General features: G+C 39.8%; 2 protein-coding genes across 2 annotated transcripts; one reads left to right on the plus strand and one right to left on the minus strand.

Moving 5' to 3' along the window:
- The first annotated feature begins 4,463 nt into the window (after positions 1 to 4,463).
- Positions 4,464 to 9,371, plus strand: saxo4 (stabilizer of axonemal microtubules 4). The gene is made up of 11 exons (XM_069162776.1): positions 4,464 to 5,190; positions 5,266 to 5,389; positions 6,403 to 6,565; positions 6,662 to 6,707; positions 6,845 to 6,945; positions 7,960 to 8,025; positions 8,117 to 8,203; positions 8,281 to 8,346; positions 8,442 to 8,536; positions 9,041 to 9,145; positions 9,218 to 9,371. Exons 1-11 carry the CDS (start codon positions 5,088 to 5,090, stop codon positions 9,234 to 9,236), a joined length of 975 nt encoding a protein of 324 aa, XP_069018877.1. The 5' UTR covers positions 4,464 to 5,087; the 3' UTR covers positions 9,237 to 9,371.
- A 2,073-nt stretch (positions 9,372 to 11,444) lies between these two features.
- Positions 11,445 to 13,790, minus strand: LOC138206247 (leucine-rich repeat-containing protein 10B). The gene is made up of 2 exons (XM_069162823.1): positions 13,375 to 13,790; positions 11,445 to 13,173 (listed from the first exon to the last, which is right to left on the minus strand). Exon 2 carries the CDS (start codon positions 12,961 to 12,963, stop codon positions 11,743 to 11,745), a length of 1,221 nt encoding a protein of 406 aa, XP_069018924.1. The 5' UTR covers positions 12,964 to 13,173; positions 13,375 to 13,790; the 3' UTR covers positions 11,445 to 11,742.
- Between the last annotated feature and the right edge of the window lie 4,756 nt (positions 13,791 to 18,546).

Here is an 18,546-nt window from a genome sequence, read left to right on the forward strand (position 1 = left end):
GTGTAAAACTGAGATCGTGAACATTACTAATTTTAAACATCAGCATTGTCATTGTGAGCATGTTAGGGGTTCTGATGTTTTTGTTTTTTGTTTTTTAATGTTTTTTGCATTTTGCTGTCAAACTTCTGCTGCCTCTGTGAGCCTGGCAAGGCAGTAGACTGTTAGCCTTGTTTAAGAAAAAATGCCCAAAATTAAGTTTGTTAAATGTGAAAATGTCATGTTTCTCAAAGTTATATGATAGTGAATTTATTAGGCTAACTTTTGATTTAGAACTGTGGGTTGAACAAAACAAAAAAAAGCCATTTAGATAAGCTAACTTGAGATGGACCTTTTTTACATAATCAGTAGCAGCTCTGATAACTGACTGCTCTGAAAAGCTTTTTCCCATCCAGGCACAAAGGCACTCCTGAAGTCATAGATAATGATCGATAAAGCTCATGATCTAAGTTCCAGTTTATACCAAAGATGTTGGATTAGATCAGAACTGTGAGCCAGCCAGTCAAGCTCCTCCGCCAAACTGGGCAAATCATTTCCTTTAAGCAATGGGAGAATTGTCTTGTGTAAACCATGAAAGGACATCCCTAAACTGTTGGAAGCACAGAGTCAAAGTCTGAAATATAACTGGTAACATGAACAAATAATTTCCCCAGCTCTGACACAGTCCCACACCAAGATGTGAGCAGGTGTGTCCCCATATTGCCATGTAGTGTGTCTTCTGGTGTTTTTGAATTAAATTGGCCTCAAATTCAGTACAATTTAACCGCAATATAAATAATTAGGAGCTGTAATGACGCCATTCAAATTTATGTCTATTTGCTGAGAGCAATTTGCAAAGGTTGTTTTTGCCTTTGAGAGCAATAAAAAAAAATGTATAGAGGAAACCTCTACTCCGAGTAGCACACCAGTCTGCATGAAGGTAAACGAATCACACGGCTACATGCCACACTATGAAGGAACTCTTCATCCCATTTCAAGGATGATGACAGATTATCTCATTAATTAGCAGCCGCATTGTTCATGCGGTTTCTCTCACTTCTGACACTTGGCACTTCAGTGCAACAGCACTGTGAAATTTCAGGTTCAATCCATCAGACGTGATTGCATAAACATTCAAAGGCGTTTCCTGCAGCATCAACATGATGGTACAAAGATTGTTTTTCTTTAATTGAATCTGTTTCTCGTCAATTTACAGAGAACAGCGTGTCTGTCCTGAGTGCACGTCAGGAAATATTCTTGTTTGAATGTCTTATTTTTGTGCCTGAATCCTCCTCCTTAGCATTACACGCGCCGAAGCTGACTGGAGCTGAAAATGGAAAAGATGACAACGTAATTTAGTCCATCCCGTGCGTGCCAGATTTGCCTATTAAGTACAGAAGTCAAAAAGGAAGGAGGGAAGGAGATAAGACGCGGAACAGTGCAGGCAGTGAGGCAGAGAGAGCACCTCTGAGACTCGACACACAAAGAGGAGTCTTGGCGCCTGAGCTGTCTCTTTATGTCTCTAAACATTAATTCCGTGCTATTCTATGGCAGACATAGAAACAGGTTATTGAACTGACAGAGAAACCTTTCCTCCCATAGCTGGAGAGTATCAGGAGTAGGAGCCGAGGCAGGAAACAGGCGAGCACGGAGCCAGCCGAGTCCCGGCAGACAGGGGCCGAGGTTTAGTCCCTCCCTGAACTACAACAGACGGCTGCAGGCAAGCCAGACGCATCATCGCGACGGGAGACCCTTGCTTGCATCACCTCCGTCTATTTTTAGAACTACTGCAACCACCTTTTTTTTTTGTCTGTTAAGCCCTTTTTGTATTCCGAGTGTGAGCTCAAGTTCAAACTGTTGCAGAAGCAGCGGGATTGTTCCTGTCAGTCTTGTCATCACTTTGATAGAGAAAGCCTCATCATAGCTATAGGGCAGTCATGTTACATTATGCAGATGGAGAGTAAACACAGGTTGCTGTGTTGCAGAGAGGAACAATCAGAGGAGAGCTGGGAGTCTCCAGGTTTTCATTTCAAACAGATTACAGCAGGTGTTTCCACTGATCAGTTCCTCCTGTCTGACTCAGCCTGAAGTTGTTCTAATAAGTGAAATCTGCTGTAATCTTTGACTGGAATGAAAACAGGCGCCTGGGATGTTCCTGCTGTATGGATCTCTGCAAGTTTATAATTAGAAATGCCAATAATGTGCGCATTGTGTTTAAGAGAAAAGAAGCAGGAAATGAGACTGTCAGTTTCAATGATGCAGGCGTTTCCCTGTAGTTATTTTGTGTGTGTGTGGGGGGGGGATAGAAAATAATGAACAGTTCCAGACTTGTCACGACAGCATGTCAGCCAAGAAAGCCTGTGGAACAGCTATACAAGCAACAGCTTGGTAAGGACAGGCTCTGCCGGTTGCCAGTGCTGGGCAGATGGAGGGAAGTGAAAAGAAGCAAGAAGTGATGTGACAGAGGTGAAGAAGCAGTGCGAGTCCAAGGAAATGAGATGAAAAGGGAAGGAATAGGAGGTGAGAATTAAAGGAAAGGTGGGTGAAGAAGCAGTGCGAGTCCAAGGAAATGAGATGAAAAGGGAAGGAATAGGAGGTGAGAATTAAAGGAAAGGTGTGTGAAATGGTGTGACTGTTATGCACTGTCACATTTAGTGATCCAAAGGCTGAGCAGCTTGTCACTGCAAAACCCTAGCCACATTTTATGCTGTAATTCAGAGCTTAATTATGAAACGGTGAAGGAAATAATGCTGTGAGGTGTTCATACTGTGTGCTTCAAGAGCATGTGGGATCTGTAATACAAAGCAGGTGTTGTGTGAGATCCACGGGATAGTAATCATACTGCTTTACCCATTTTATTTGATATAAAGTCCCCCAGCATCCGGAGAAATGACTCTGAGGTCCAGCTCAGACTGTTTTTCCAAATGTCCTACATACAGCAGGAGGTGAATATCCTCAGGATTAAATTGAGATGCTCGTGTAGATGGACGTGTGCGCATGTATAGATGGTGTTCAGACATTTGTCTGCAGCTAACAGCGGCGGATGATAACTCCCTGTCTCGGATGGACATTTTTATCAAGATGTCATGCACATTTCAAGCCATCCATCAATTTTATATAACCTTGGAGTGAAGCCAGAGTCACCGCGGCGTCACAATGCCATCTAGTGGACTAATGGAGGAACTGTTCAGGTCGTACTGTTCACAGCTGTGAATCACTTTTTTTTTTTTTAATGCAAGATACACATGTAACAGCAGCACAAAAACTGAAAATAGTCAAGTTTATATGTCACAAATTCCCTTCAAAAGGCTTTACAGTATACAAAACTCAAAAACGGGGAGTCTTAAACTGAATCAAATATATCATATACACAGAAAACAACAACAAAAAAGCAATATGGTGTGTGCATTATGTGGAATACTTTATATCAGTGAATTGTGCACAAATGTATGCACCTCTAAAATGCTTACTGAGGCATTGTTACTGGTGTAAATCTTGCACAATAATGATACAAATGAGGTTTCCAGTCAAATCCCAGCATTAGTCCTTCAACTAATGGTAGTATAAAACACTATTAAGGACAAGGTGCAAGTGTATTGTTATAAGGGTATGTTTGAATGTGCAAGAAATTTTGGTCAGATAGTGGGAACATAGAAAGACTGAGGAGTGATAATATTGAATAACAGAATTTATCATTTGGTAAATCATATATCTTCCATTTGTGTTTAGGATTAAATTAAGCACATAGGATTAGACATTAATGTTGTCACCCCAGTCATCTGTAACACCTGAACACACCTGCATGCTGCTGAGAGTGAGAAAACTTGTTAACATGCAAACGGGAGTTTAAATATAAAGCAAGACGTGCTGATGAATGACTGAAACCTGCAGCTTCTGTGACTAACGTGCCGTTTCAGTGGATACAAACTCAAACCAAATGCCAGTTGTACAAAAGAAAGCCACATGTAATCACTCTATGATCACCATGTCCTGCATGAATAACAACAATATCCACTTTTATACAAATGATAGTGTTAAAATCCCTGAAATGATAATCAACAAGAGATTGAGGTAGATAATGTCAGTAAAAAAGTATTAAAATGGTATAATTAGAAAGTGAAGTCTTGTCAATGTACGATTTCCTCATCTCAAACTTTGTAAAAAATCTCATTGTTAGACCTCCAAATACTTGCTTTTTTGCTCCTCCATTTCAAGATTCCCACTCTTTGTTGACCAGACAGTCATTTAATCTTCCCAAACATCTCACAGGAATTCAGTTTTCAGTCAAATACAGGGGTCCTGTGAAACTTCAAAATGTCCTCCTCCTTAAACTCCCTCAGGGCAGGTTTTATGTATATCATGTAGGAAGAGGTATTCAATAACTCCACCTGCGTCTTACTCATCTCTCTGCATATTGATTTTTGTTGTTATTTGTGTCTTTGTTTGATCTTTACCTGTGTAAACAAACTCAAATAACCATTTGGATCAAAACAGACTGTGAGTCACAGATCGAGATGTGATGCTCATCTGCAGTGTTATTACAAACTGCAGAAAAGCAGCTGGATGTTGTGCAAACCACGGGCAACAAGAGGAGAATATTAACAGTATCCCCTGCTGTAACATTAAATAGTATTAAGCCTGTGGCTTGCAGCAGACTCTTTCACTCTTCAGCTGTGGTGTTCTGCCCCTGTGTTGAATCTCCTAGCAACAGACACCTGTTTACCTACAAAAGCAGCACAAGACAGAGGGGTGAACAAACAACCTGGAGTTGCAGGTACGTCCTGGGAGGCAGATACTTTTTTTCTGGGCTTATTTATATTCCAGCTAAATAAAAAAATGGCTGTAATTTTACTGCAAGTGTGCTCTTACTCTTAACCTTTCTCGCCACTCACACTGCATTTCATAAAGGGAGTGCTTATTGCATTATTTCCTACAGACTCTGTCATCACTTATCCAGCCAGCTCTGAGTTCGGTTACTGCCAAACCTGAAAAAACAGGAGTTACACCTTGTTTGCTGCTTTTATTTGTGGTTACAGCGGTGTCCACATGCCCGCAGGATTTCTGCCATCCATCACTGCTGTCAGTGAAGGTTTCCATTACAGCAGTCACAGATGGCTGAGCAGTGGAGGATTGTCATACCGACTGCTGGAGCAACTGGCAGGAGGGGACAACAGACCAGCAACACACTCAAACTCCACAATGCGGCATTTTATGGTGAGAGTGAAGGATGAGGTGGAAAACTTTCAAGAGTTTAAGCTTTTATCAAACTGATTTGGATTACTGTCTTAGAGTCGGGTGAGATGAGTTTCACTTCTAACCTCAGACGTCCCAGTGAGTCAGGTTTCACATCAAACCAGAGGCCAGCTGTATATTACAGGCCCAGTATGGACGCCATTGACAACCCCCGGTTTGGGTAAGTGTCAGTGCAGGTAGGGGGTGATGCCCAAATGATGTCAGGCTGACAACAAAGCATAATTTGCATTTGTTTTTCGTAGTTTTGTTTTTGTTTGACCAGATTTTAAAGGCCCTCACATCCTGCTTGTTTTATTAGACTTCAGCACAGATTGAAAGTGTCTGGTTCAGTTTCAGAGTCTTGGTATTGTGCGTGTTCGCTGTTACACTGCGGTGGCTTACTGAGACTCTTAAATATAACAGATCCATTGTTAATCTTATTGGTAAAAGCTGTGCTTCTCTTTCCATGACGAGTGCAAATCTCTGCTGTGAAAAAACTCTGTGATAGAGGTGATATTTGTCCAAACCTAACAGGTGCAGTAAATCTGACAGGAGAATCTGGGAGATGTCAGTCAAGCACAGTTTATACACTCCTGCATAGCTCTGAGAAATCTAATCAGCCAGAACAATTACAATCCCCTGTGAGGATTTAAATGGATGTGTAGGGTCTTAAAGATATCCGTCTCTGAGGTTTCTGCCTCCGTGCTCACAGAAAGCACACTTTTCACAACACACATGTGGTGTGTCACTGCTGGGAAAGGACAAGTGGAATTAAAAACATTAACAGTGTCCATGTCATGTCAAGTCCAGTCCAGTCCAATTTATAGTCTCATGTGTCATGTCTTGGTTCACTAAATAAAATAAAAAATTAATAAAAAAAACATTAACAGTGGCTCAGATCTATTTTTCAGAGTAACTAGTTTCTTCTGAGAAATAGCCCTTGTATTAAAGTCAATGAGGCACTGTTCACCTCCACCTCCTCCAGAGTAGAGGCATGATGCGACATCAACTTTTGTGACTTAGTTGAACTCCAAGTCTCTCAGTCACAGACGTTAATATGATAGAAATTAATTATGTGTTCCAGTGTAAATGTATTTCTTGAAGTGATTAAAACTTGATATTCAGGCTGTCATAAATGAGTGTTTTTCTGAAGCGCTACCTATGTCTCAGGTGTATTGTTTTTTTTGCTTACAGACTCTTGTTATCTGACAATTTCATGTCTCAAACTAAGCTCCACTACCAGCCTCACATCTGGTCTGATTGTTCGAGGTCCTTCCCTAACGTCATTAACAAACCCACCAACAGCGGCTTCCATCAGCTGAGGAGTCACTCGAAAGCAGTGACGCTGGAAGCGAAGGTACAGTCGGTTTAGCAGCACATAAAGACAAAAATACTCTGAGATGTTACAAAGTGTAAAATACTGTGAACTGCCTTGATGAATGTGTTTCCTCAGACTGACTATCAAACAGTGTTTGTTCCGCCTGGTCTCGAACCAGCAGGTAAAATCAACGCTGCAAGTGACACATTTTTGTGAATTCACAATGTAAATTCATAAAAGGAGAAATGAGAAGAAAAGCTGGAACATGAAAAACTAAATAATAGATGATCAAATGCATTTACACTGTTGTTGCTTCAGTTTTTCAGAGCCATGTGACTGTGGGTCCAAAAGAAGAGACTGGTTTCACTGAAGGAGCAGTGCTTCAGCTTAACACCTTTCAGGAGAAAAACAGCTGCACAGTAAGTGTTGTTTATCAAGAGTACCCAATGATGTTCTATATAGGTTACATTTTAGATTATTATTTTTCTTAGTCAACAAAATTCCACAAATAGACCAAAACCCCAAAAGTCATTAACTGATCCTACAACAAATACAACGCATCATGATTCTGTGCAGTAGAGCTCCATTCTTGTTGTTATTGATTTATTTTAAGCTAAACACACATAAATGAGCCTCATTATTGCACTAGGTGACATTTCCTTAATTTAAGTCAGTATCACACACCCTGTCCTGCTGCTGTAAATACTTTACAAGCGCACACATTTACTCCTCTTTGAACAACATTCACTGCAAACTAGTGTCCAGCTCTTAGCCTTTTTCAAAAACAGAAAAAACAGATTTGTGAACTGCTTTTGAACCCAACAACAGCGGCATCTCTTCAGTCGCAACAAATGAGCCTTAAAAAGTTTGGGAAACCCGAAATGTTTTTAGAAATGGACAAACACATGGTCAGTTTCAGTCTTTTCACTGGATTTATTTCCAATAAAGAAAAATATTATTATACTAACTTTATGCTGTGATGATCACTCTTATAAATAAATCAGATGGACTTCTGACAGGTTTAATCACAGTACATACGTTAGTTCTTGTCAATGGCCATTCCATACCACAATAAAATAATGTTGCACTGGTCATCTTATTCCACAGCACCTGTCACTTTACATTCATCATTTCAAACTGTATTTATTTATATTTATTTTTTATATTATTTGTTTTTTGTGTACATAGTCTGTGTATTTTTTTTAATTCATTGCTCTTATTTTATTTTTTTCTAAAGTAGTTATTTTTTTTATCTACCTTATTTCCTATCTCATAAGTATTTGTAAATTTGTTCATGTTGTGTGCACTTTTTTTTTGTCTTCTCTATGCAACTGTGACAAGTAAATGTGCCCACTGTGGGATTAATAAAGTCAAATCTAAATCTAAATTCTTTTATAACACTTTTATCTTTTCAAACTTTTGTTGATGTTCAGGTTGAACCTGGTCAGGCTCACAGCTCGGTGATGAAAAGTGACTTCACGGCACCGTTCCACCTGCAGGTTGAGCCACGCTTCCTCTGAAGTCTTTCATGTTGAAAAATGGAGCAATAACCTGGTGTAAAACTGTAAACTTTGTTCTTTTGTGTTTGAGGGTACTGAAGCGATACCGAGCCTGAGCGGCCATTCATGTCGAGAAACAGGATTCACACGAGGTGTCATCCATCCCTTGGACTGCCCGGTTAGTACTGACCCCATCCAAGCTTTTTTTACTCTGATAATACCACAACATTAACACCCCTCTCTCTGCTCTTCCAGAGCTCCCTACTGCTATCAGCACAGACTAGAAGCAGTGCATCAAATGTGAAGATCATCGGAAAAAAGGTTAAATATTTCTATATCACATCCTTTTTTTCTTTGATAAACATAATTTGTGTCTTTTTTGTGAACTATTCAGTGTTGTTTCACCATCTTTTTAGGAGCCAACAGGGTCCCTTCGGAATGGTCCGAACTACAACGCTTTCCCTAAAACGCCGTTTCATTGTTCACACTTCAATACACATTATAATACCAAGTAAGTGTGTTTTGGTTCTTGCAGCAGCGATTGAAAAAGCAATGAGATCCCTTTCTTAGTTATAAGTGGCCATAAAAACTGTAAAAAACAAAAACACAAGTAAAAGTCGTGACATTTTTTTTTTTTAAGTATCTCTACAGTGAAATATTATCAATAAAATGTACTTGAAATTATCAAAACTAAAAGTTCTCCTATAGTGCAACAGATTTTGGCTGGTATTGTGTTTTGTGTGTAAAATCTGCAAACCCACCAGTAATTTGAGGTGTAAAATACAGAAAATGTAGTGAAGTAAAAAGTCAAATACTGACCTCTGGAATGAGGTGGAGTTGAACGTATAATATAACATAATGTAAAATTTAATGCAAAGAAAGTACAAATTTGTCAAATATGTACTGAAGTATCTACTCTAAATTTACTTGTCACTTTCCACTGCTGCTGAGTCCAACTGTTGTGTGTAGCAGACATTAGATAAGTGCCTGCCTAGCTGTTTGCTATTTTTTTCAGGTTTTGTCATCCCACCAATTTGGATGAGCGAAAATGCAGGCAGACACCTATAGGAATCATTCCCACTAAAATGGACCACGGCTACAGTGGTCGGGAAATGGACAGGTATTTTGCACACATGAAGTCCCATCATGCACCTGTTTCCTGTGACTCACCTGACCCATTTTTATTCCATAGGTTCATCTTTAGGGAATGAAGAGGGACCTCCTCATACCTGTAATGTTACTGGCATGGCATTTCATCACAAAAATAAACGGTGGAGGTTGCTATTAACACATCACTCTGGGTATTTCGTTTTTTATATAATAATAGTAGTTTGTGGAGAAATAAAACCAGTGGATCTGCGAGTAAGAACATTTGCAGTATTACAAACCCTGAAACTTTTAATCACTCCCCCACCTGTGTTGTTTTACAATAGTCAAGTCAAAATGACGACTAATTTTCATCTCTTTGAAGCCCTTTTTGTTTGAGTTGAAAAGCTGCCAGTCGGACAGCTGTGCGAAGCGAGTCGTGTGAAATCCAAAGAGGACGATGCACTGTCTTTGACTACCCCTCTGTCACTGACCTATAGAGAATGAGAGGAGTGTAAACGAATGGACAAAATAATTACACTCAGACTGAGTGATTCCCATGGATGTCTGCGGTGTGTCAAACTGTTTTGCCACCCACAGCTGTGGAATGAGCAGCAGAGCCTGGCCGAGGAGGAGGACTGAGACTCCACCAGCGACACACGGTGTGTCAGCCTTGTACTGCAGCTCCATATTGTGCAGCTAATGTGGGCCAACTCTCATAAACTGCAGTGGGTTTTCTATATCATCAGTGCAATCCAGACCAAACAAGACATATAATGTACGTAAAACCATACTGAATGTCTGCAAGGCTGCTGTCAGCAAAGTGTAGATAATTAATAAACAATGTACAACTGCAGCTTCTCAAACATAGTAAAACAGTATATGAATTTTAGTGTGGCTCTTAGTAAGGCAATTTCAGCCTATTTGTTCGTTCACCGCTTAGGTCCAGACTGAAATAACTATTCAATGGATTGTCAGTAAGTTTCTGTTCAGACATTCATTGTCCCCAGAGGCTCAATCCCACCGACTTCGGGTGATCCTTGAGCTTTTCATCGAGCGCCAGGATCAGGTCAAAGTTTGAATTTGTCCAAAACTTTGGTTTATACCTGCGAAACTAATAGCCTTTCTGTTAGTGTCAGCTGCGCTTTTTAGCACTAATTGAAAATGTTAGCATGCTTATAAGCTCAACTCAGATGACATTACACCTGCTAAATATCAGCATGCTATCTTATTTTCTTATTTGAAAAAGTTAAAAATGGAAGTGACATCGCTATAGCTGCTGGATTAACAGTTTTGATAATACATGTATGAATAAATAAATTCAAATTAACTTCAGAAGCTCAAATCAAATATTGTTGGTAATTTTTTTTAAAATTCCCCAAATATTTTCAGTTTCTGATATTTTGACAACCAAACATCAGTCTCTAACAAAATGGATAGTTGCAGCCCTACACACATAACAAGTTGTGTTTAGATGTGATTAAGTGAGTTGTGATAAAAGGATTGTTGCGTTTAAAAATGTGAGTGATGAGTTTGGGTCTGCTCTGCAACTGTTTGCCCGGAGCAGACAGTCGAGACACTGTCACACGAGTACAGGCATTAATATTTCAGCATTGGGATAAATATTTCACTCTTTCAATGAGATATGAGAAAAAGATACGTGGAGGGAAAGAGGATTAGATTTCACATGAACCCCACATAAATAATGAGTGCAGAGATGAGAGGAGAACAAGGGCCGGGCCGGCTTTGTGTTAGAGACAGACGTGGAAAAGGTGTAGTCACTGACAAAAAGGAGTATACAGACGTCACGACGGACCTCTCTGACTTGCAGGGGGTTTCAAGTTTTTTTTAATCTGCTCGATTTTTTTTTTAGTGTCAGTCCATTTCATGTTTGGATTCTCCCTATGGACTTACCTTTTATGGTGAGGCACCCCAGCTATTCACCCCTCTAATAATCCTGCTGGTCTCTCGCTCTCTCTTGGCACTGACACTCACAGGACTGCTTTACACAACACTGACAGGGGTTGGTGGTGGTGATGCTGGTGAGGGTTGTGTTTAGCACGTCATAAATATTTTGTAAATCTATGTCCAATATACACGTTTACATTCGCACACGATCTTGGTTTATAAAAATAGCGTTGAGCCAAATGTGGTGAGGTGGCGAACACATAAAACAGACACTGAACATGATGTATGGAAATACTACAGTGTGTCAGTCAAGTAAACAGTGACTCGTCATTTCATTGGTTCCCAGTGAAGAAAGATTTTCCCACAAATTACTGACACTGACTTAATCAGCAGAGTTCATATTTAATAATTGAAAAATTGGTCTACTTTGTACACTAAGAATACAACTCTAATGTAAAACAAACACACACTGTACAAACACACACTCCACCTGAGCCCTGCTCTGATCTTCAGCTGAGTGAGGTGCTGTTAGTTTATAGAAACATAATGCCCAGATCATTTATTTTCACAGTTAACATCTGAATATTAATTAGCAGCACAGCTAAGAAAGTCCCTCTACAATCCCCTGTGTCAGTCTCTTTCAAACACTTCCCCTTCATCTGGTGTATTTTCCATCATCCATGTCCACCTGCCTGCAGATCATCTGGATGTTTAACGGGGTTTTCATGCCCCTTGATCTTGTCTCCCCGTGTCCTCCAGCTCCTCACTGTCCTCATACTCATAGTCCATCTGCGCCCTCTCGTACTCCAGCTCCTCTCCCTCATACTCAAACCCCTCTCCCTCACATATCAGCTCCTCCGTCTCATATTCGACCCCGTCTTCGTTGTATTCAAGATCGGCTCCGTCGTACTCTGTGACCGGCAGCCCCACGTACCCTCCGTCCTCCTCATCCTCCTTCACCAGGGGTTCTCCCTCTTTATCCTCTGTGGTTACCACAGCGTCATTTGTTGCTTGTTTTGAGATGGAGCTGCTGTTCTTCAGGATGCCGTGAATCACCGGCTCCTCTCCTGCTAGAGCCAGAGCCAGCTCCTCTGCCTCCTCAGCCGCCTTGCGTCGTCTCTCCTTCCTGGCCTCACGCTCCTCCAAGAACTCCATGGCCCCTTCCCCAACCACGAGCACCTCCTGGCCCACTTTCGGAGGTTCCTTGACTGGGTTGTGGTCGTAGGAGAAAAGGCGCAGGGCTCGGAGACGCTTCAGGCTGGGGAACTCTGATATCTTGTTGCGGTCCAGGTCTAAGATCTCCAAAAACTCCATGCGTAGCAGGACTTTGGGGAAGGTATCAAAGCGGTTTCCGTAGAGCCATAATCCCCTTAGAGCCTCCATACGCCAGAGGTCAGGAGGCAGCGTCTTCAGCCGGTTGTCCCCAATCTGCAGGGATTTGAGGTGGGGCAGGTCGTAGAGCTCCCGTGGAAATATCTGGAAGTAGTTGCTCTCCACCCACAGGCAGCGCAGACTCTTCAGGTTGCTCAGCTCAGGTGGGAGGCTCATCAGACGGTTGCTGCCCAGGTAGAGGCGGGTGAGGTTAGTGAGCTGGCAGACGGCCATGGGAACATCTTCTATCTTGTTGAAGTCGACGGCGAGTACCCGCAGACCCTGCAGCTGGGAGATGCTGTCTGGCAGAGTGCGCAGGCTGTTTCCACAAGCATAAAGCTTCTCCAGATGCATTAGTCCACAAACACGTAAAGGTAACCGCTTAAATTTACGGTAGCTCAAGTCCAGCACGGGATCTCCGCTCTCCAGCATCTCCTCCACCCCAAGAGGAAGTTCTTCCTCTACTTCCACTACCGCCTCCTCCTCTTCCTTCTCTGTGGTCTCTGCCTCTTCGCCATCCTTCCCCCCCTCCTCCCCTTCTTCCTCCTCGCCCTTCCTGGAGGAGTTGCCCATGCTGTGGCCTGCAGCCCCTGACTCCTCTGTGAGTCAGGACAGAGTCATTTGATGAGGCAGTGTCTGTGACAAGTTAACCCTCAGCCTGGGAGCTGATGTTGTTTTGTGGTTGAACCCACTGGCTGCAAACAGCATCATGGTCCGGGCCAGTTAACACTCTTGCTGCCATGCCACAGCAGTTTGTCAAGTGTCTCTTCGTCCCTTCACCAACTGCTTCATCAGAAAAATATCAAAGATCTAGCAAACTGTGGAGTAATAGTAATGGTAGTAGTAATAGTAATGGTAGTAGTAATAGTAATAGTAGTAGTAATAATAGTAATAATAATTGTAATATTGTTGCTGGGAGTTCAGCTCAACAAAGTACAGCTGAATTTTTTTTTTTAGCTGAAATTGAATGCTTGCAGTCCTTACCCTCTCCTCTCTTCTTTGGCTTCCTCGAGGCTTTTAAGAGAGAGATAACGCGCTGCTTTCAGGTCACCTGTTCACATGATCCGGTCTCTATATCAGCACAGAAAAAAAGTGCCACTTTGGCCCATTAAATAGTCAGTTTGCTGCCCCTCTTCCTGCCGGGTGTCGGTGGATAAATCGCCAGTGTGTGCGCAGCTCAGTGACCTGGCCGACGGCAAAGAAAAACAGTTAATGGAAGTCTGTCCACTTGTTAATGCAGCTGCTCCCCATCAGAGGCCGAGGTCTGCCGGAGTTACAATCCGCGTCGGAGAAAGAAATTGCACATATTGGAAAATTGCAGCGCAGACTGAGTGACTCTGCTCCTGATGTTGGCCGCTTCTCTCCATCAGTGAGAAGGTTTACATTCAACTGCTGCCTTCCTCCCTCTGTAACCGGAACAGGGGGCACATTCACATCACATGGTCAGTGTGTGTGCGTGTGTGTGTGTGTGTGTGTGTGTGCGTGTGTGCATGCGTGACCGTGAGAGAGAGTGTCAAAAGTAGTCTATTCAAAAAAACAAAAAAGCAATACCAACAAAAGAACTTTCTCTTCCCACTTCCTGCACAGTCGCGTATTTTAAGGCTTTAAAAAACTTTTTCATTTCGTTGTGTGGAGATTTTATATGCAGTTTATGGTTGTGTGCATTATTAGGCGTACACGTAACATTACACAATAAATTAGTTTAATTATCTTGCATATGTCCATTATTGTTACTATATCGCAATACTCTGCACCCTGTATGTAGTGACATGTAGCAAAGAATAACATGCATTTTTTTTCCCTTGTTTGTCTAGTTTGTAATGTTTTGGATTATTTTGAAGTAATGTATTTTATATGTTGTAAAATATTTTGTCTATTGTTGTGTTTTTTACTTTTGGGTATTTTGTCTCCAGAACCAGAAACAAATAATTGTTGGTAGAATGGAGCCAGGATATACTCACATACTTTACAAGTACAATTTTAAGGTAGGCCTCTTTCCTTTAGTACTTCCATTTTATGCATCTATTTACTTCTATTTCTCAACATTTCAAAGGGTAAATTGTTCTTTTTGTTCCACTTCACTGCTTTATAACTGCTTGCTGCTTCTCAGAATGTTTTACACAGCAACATAAAATAAGTTTATAAAATATGATGCTCTGTTTTAAACTGAATATAAGGTCACAGACCTTTTTCACAGCAGACATTTTGTCATGTCACGTTAGGTTATGCACAGGTAATGTTGGTTCAGTCTAATTAAGTGTCCCAATACACAATAATAGTGAACCAACATGCACAAAAGCAGGAGCTCCTTTAAGTGAACTGCAGCTATCATTAATACACCATTACTTTCCCTGCAATAACAAGTCAAAATGTCTGCTGTGAAAAAGGTCTATTGGAAGATGTAGTGTGTTGGATAGAGATCAGAGGGTTGGCAACTCTTTTTTTTTACTGACAATTACCTAATTGGCAAGAATAATGAATAGCCAGGGAAGGGCACTCGACATCTACAGTTCTTACTCATCTGGTTTTATAGAGGGAGCCAAAACTCATGTAAATGTAGTGCTTTATGGAAGAGCACTTTCTTTAAGTGCTGTTGTCATTTACTTCACTATTGTAGGACATTGTTTTGTTATTGTATTGTATTCAGTATGTTGTTTCACCTTCATACCATGTAAACATAGTTTTGAGTCAATTAAATCTCATAATCTAAGAAATATTCACACAGTGAATTTGGTCTGGTAATACCAGGCAACATGACAAAATAATAATCTAATATATAACACTGATATGATGTCACTGCATAATAAATACTTTTATTTGGGATATTTTAAGTACACTTTCCTGATGATTTTCACTGACTTTTATAGAATTGATTGCAGGATTTTCACTTTAACACATTATTATCATAATGTGACATTTATTAAGATAGTGTCTGAATACTTTCCATAATTACTTGATATTAATACATTTACACCAGTAAAACAACCATCACTTAGTCTCTTGGATCTCCAAAGATGGTATCTACAGTGCTGGTTTGCATCAAACAGGTTTTTTTACAGACCAATTAAAAAAGCTGTGACGGCAGCCTTTGTGTGACTTTCTGCTTTGACACAAAACAGACACAAAAATAACCAAAATAACCCATAAACTGCCGCTAGCACTCACATAGTTCCTTTAAAGACGAATTAGATCACAAACGACGGTTTGTTTTTATGGTTTAATTGTGGTATTTTAAATCTGAGTCTGTGTTGGTTATTACTTTAAATTCTTGATCTGCAAATAATCATCAGATTAAAAAAAAAACTTTACTTACAGAATTTGATTTCTCCCCACCTCGGATGGATGGATGGATGGATGGATGGATGGATGGATGGATGGATAGATAGATAGATAGATAGATAGATAGATAGACAGACAGACAGACAGACAGACAGACAGACAGACAGACAGACAGACAGACAGACAGACAGATAGATAGATAGATAGATAGATAGATAGATAGATAGATAGATAGATAGATAGATAGATAGATAGACAGATAGACAGATAGACGGATAGATAGACTGCAGTTCAGAGTGAAATGAATGTGACGTGGCTAAAATATATTCAAAGACTGTGACTTAAAATAGCTCCAACATTTGGCTGAGCCCAGAGCAAGCTGTAAATAAAAGGGCTACAACACTTACAGCAAAGACTAAATTCATCCAGTTGAGAAATATTCTCAGCTTCTTCTGCATACAACAATAGTGTAACTGCACACAATGTTAGTGAGAGTACTACAAAACTCAAATACAGGTGATTTTGACTTGACAGATTTGAGAAGGAAATATTATACTTTTAGCTCTATAATATTAAGCTGAATATTAAATTGTTACATTACAGGTTTTAAACACATTATATTATCTTAGAAAAATGATGTATAAATTACAGATACAACAAGCCGAAATTATATAATTAGGTTAAAAAAAATGATAGCCAATTATAACTCCATTTCCTCTTTCTACAATATTACAGCAAATATAAAGTACTGAAACAATACTGATAATCTAATATGCCAAAAATAATCATATACTAATTTCACAAAAATCATATTTTACTCATTGGGAGCACTTTACTGTCGAACAGGTACTTTTACTTTTGATTTACTTTATTGTAAATTTTGCCAAAAACAGAACTCTATTTGTATTTAAGTAAACAATCCAAACACTCCAAAAAGGTACTAAAGTCAAAGTATTTATGGTAAACAGAGGTCTCTTGAATAAATACTGATGTATTAATGGGTTGACAGTCACATTGTGTCAGGGTCAGATGGAGCTTAGACTGAAGCTACTTTATTTACTGTGTAGTTTAATCTGCAGCAGTTGATCACAACTGATGAGAAAATGTTATGTTTTTAATTATAAATTATTAATTTGCAAAGTTACCTGAAACTCAGCCATCATATACTGTAAATGTAGTGGGGAAAAAGGTCAATATATTCATAGCTGAAAAGCAGCAGAATGGAAGTAATAAGTCTCTTAAAAAATAGAAATACAAGTATCTCTAGCTCAAAGGTTTACTTGAGTAATCGGAGTCTAGATTAATCTCCCCCCTGAAATCATCAAATACCGGACAATAGCAGACAGGTTCTCTGATTGGCAGTATGTATTGTTGGTTGTGATACTGAAGAAAAGCCTGGAAAGGCTGCTGGGGTCAGATGTGCAGTGCTACTGTCAGGCTGATGAGCTGTGGCAGAAGAAGCGGACAAACAGGGAGACAGGCCGCACGCTGCTTGAGGATAATCCTGTCTGATATGCTGAGGACCAAAAGAGCTGATTTGCACATTTCTGCATCGCATTCAAACGACCCTGAACTGACACAATGGACTGTAAGCAGCAGACAGACAGACAGAGACCTCGGGCGGTGAATGGATGTGACTGCTGAGGTGAATGTGTTGAATGCAGATGAAGCAATGCATCCCAGAATGGGAAACATATGGAGTGAAGTACTTAAACATATGTAGACTACTCTTTAATGGTCATTTTTCATCCGATACCAGGAGCAAATCATTAATAATGAAATATCCCATTTGGGTTATGTTACATACTCCATTTATTTCTGGATAATGACAGAAGCAACACAAGACTGTGATGATAGGCCTTTCTGCTGTTGCATCCTTAAGGTTAAATGAGGACAAGAAAGGTGTTTGATTTAAGGAACACTTCTGCACCATCTTCTGATGAAGGAGGGAACTGCAACAAACTCATTACAGAATATAGGTGTAGTGTGAACTGCCTGTTGATAATAACAACATCATACTAAACTTGTCATTCTCCTAATCTACAGAAAAGAAAAAAATTAACTGTGATTGAATGCTGCCAACAGTACACTGCTGAACAGTCAGTAAAAACACAGATGGGTCTGTTCCAAGAGTTCAATCAAACAACATTTTAAAAAGATGCACTGTTGTTCACAAAAAATATAAAATACTATTCTGGACACTGTAAATATTTGATATTCCTTTTAAAGTACATGTGCATATGTTAATATGTCAAACACCGAGTTTAGTGGCATCACAAAATATAGGCTAGGATACATAATGTATATTAATGCATGTATATTGTTGTCTTATATGCATAATTAGCACTACTTATTTTCATCATTTATTGCTAAATAAACATTTAAAGGAACGTTCTGCTTGTATTGATGCACTTCCAGCACAAAGATGGTGGCATACTGGGAAGACTTGTTAGAATTCACTTGTTTTGTTTTAATGGCTTATTTTATATTCAGCACTTTGTAACTGAAGTTTAGAAAAATGCCATACAAATAAAGTTTATTATTATTATTAAGGTATGGCACTATATTTAACAGGAGGTGTTCAATATATTGCCATACCTGAGTGTGTCTGATTCGAATAGACAAGTTGTCTGTTGGCCTACCCCAAATAATTAGCTATATTTGTTTTGGCTTGCAGCCTTGTGTACGAGTATGTACGAGTCATGCACGTGCAACTTTTTAAAAAAAAAAAAAAAATTATTATTTTTTTTTTATTATTTATTTATTTTTTTTTAAATCAGCTTTTAAAAGCCTGTTCAATTCCTATACCCAGTCTGCTGATTTCAGACATTTTCTGACAATTAACTATATATGAAACATATTAGCAGCCTAATTATG

Source organism: Embiotoca jacksoni, unplaced genomic scaffold (assembly GCF_022577435.1).
Source record: "Embiotoca jacksoni isolate LCO1_2020_lvr unplaced genomic scaffold, fEmbJac1.0.p SCAF_3, whole genome shotgun sequence".
Taxonomy (NCBI): Eukaryota; Metazoa; Chordata; class Actinopteri; family Embiotocidae; genus Embiotoca; species Embiotoca jacksoni.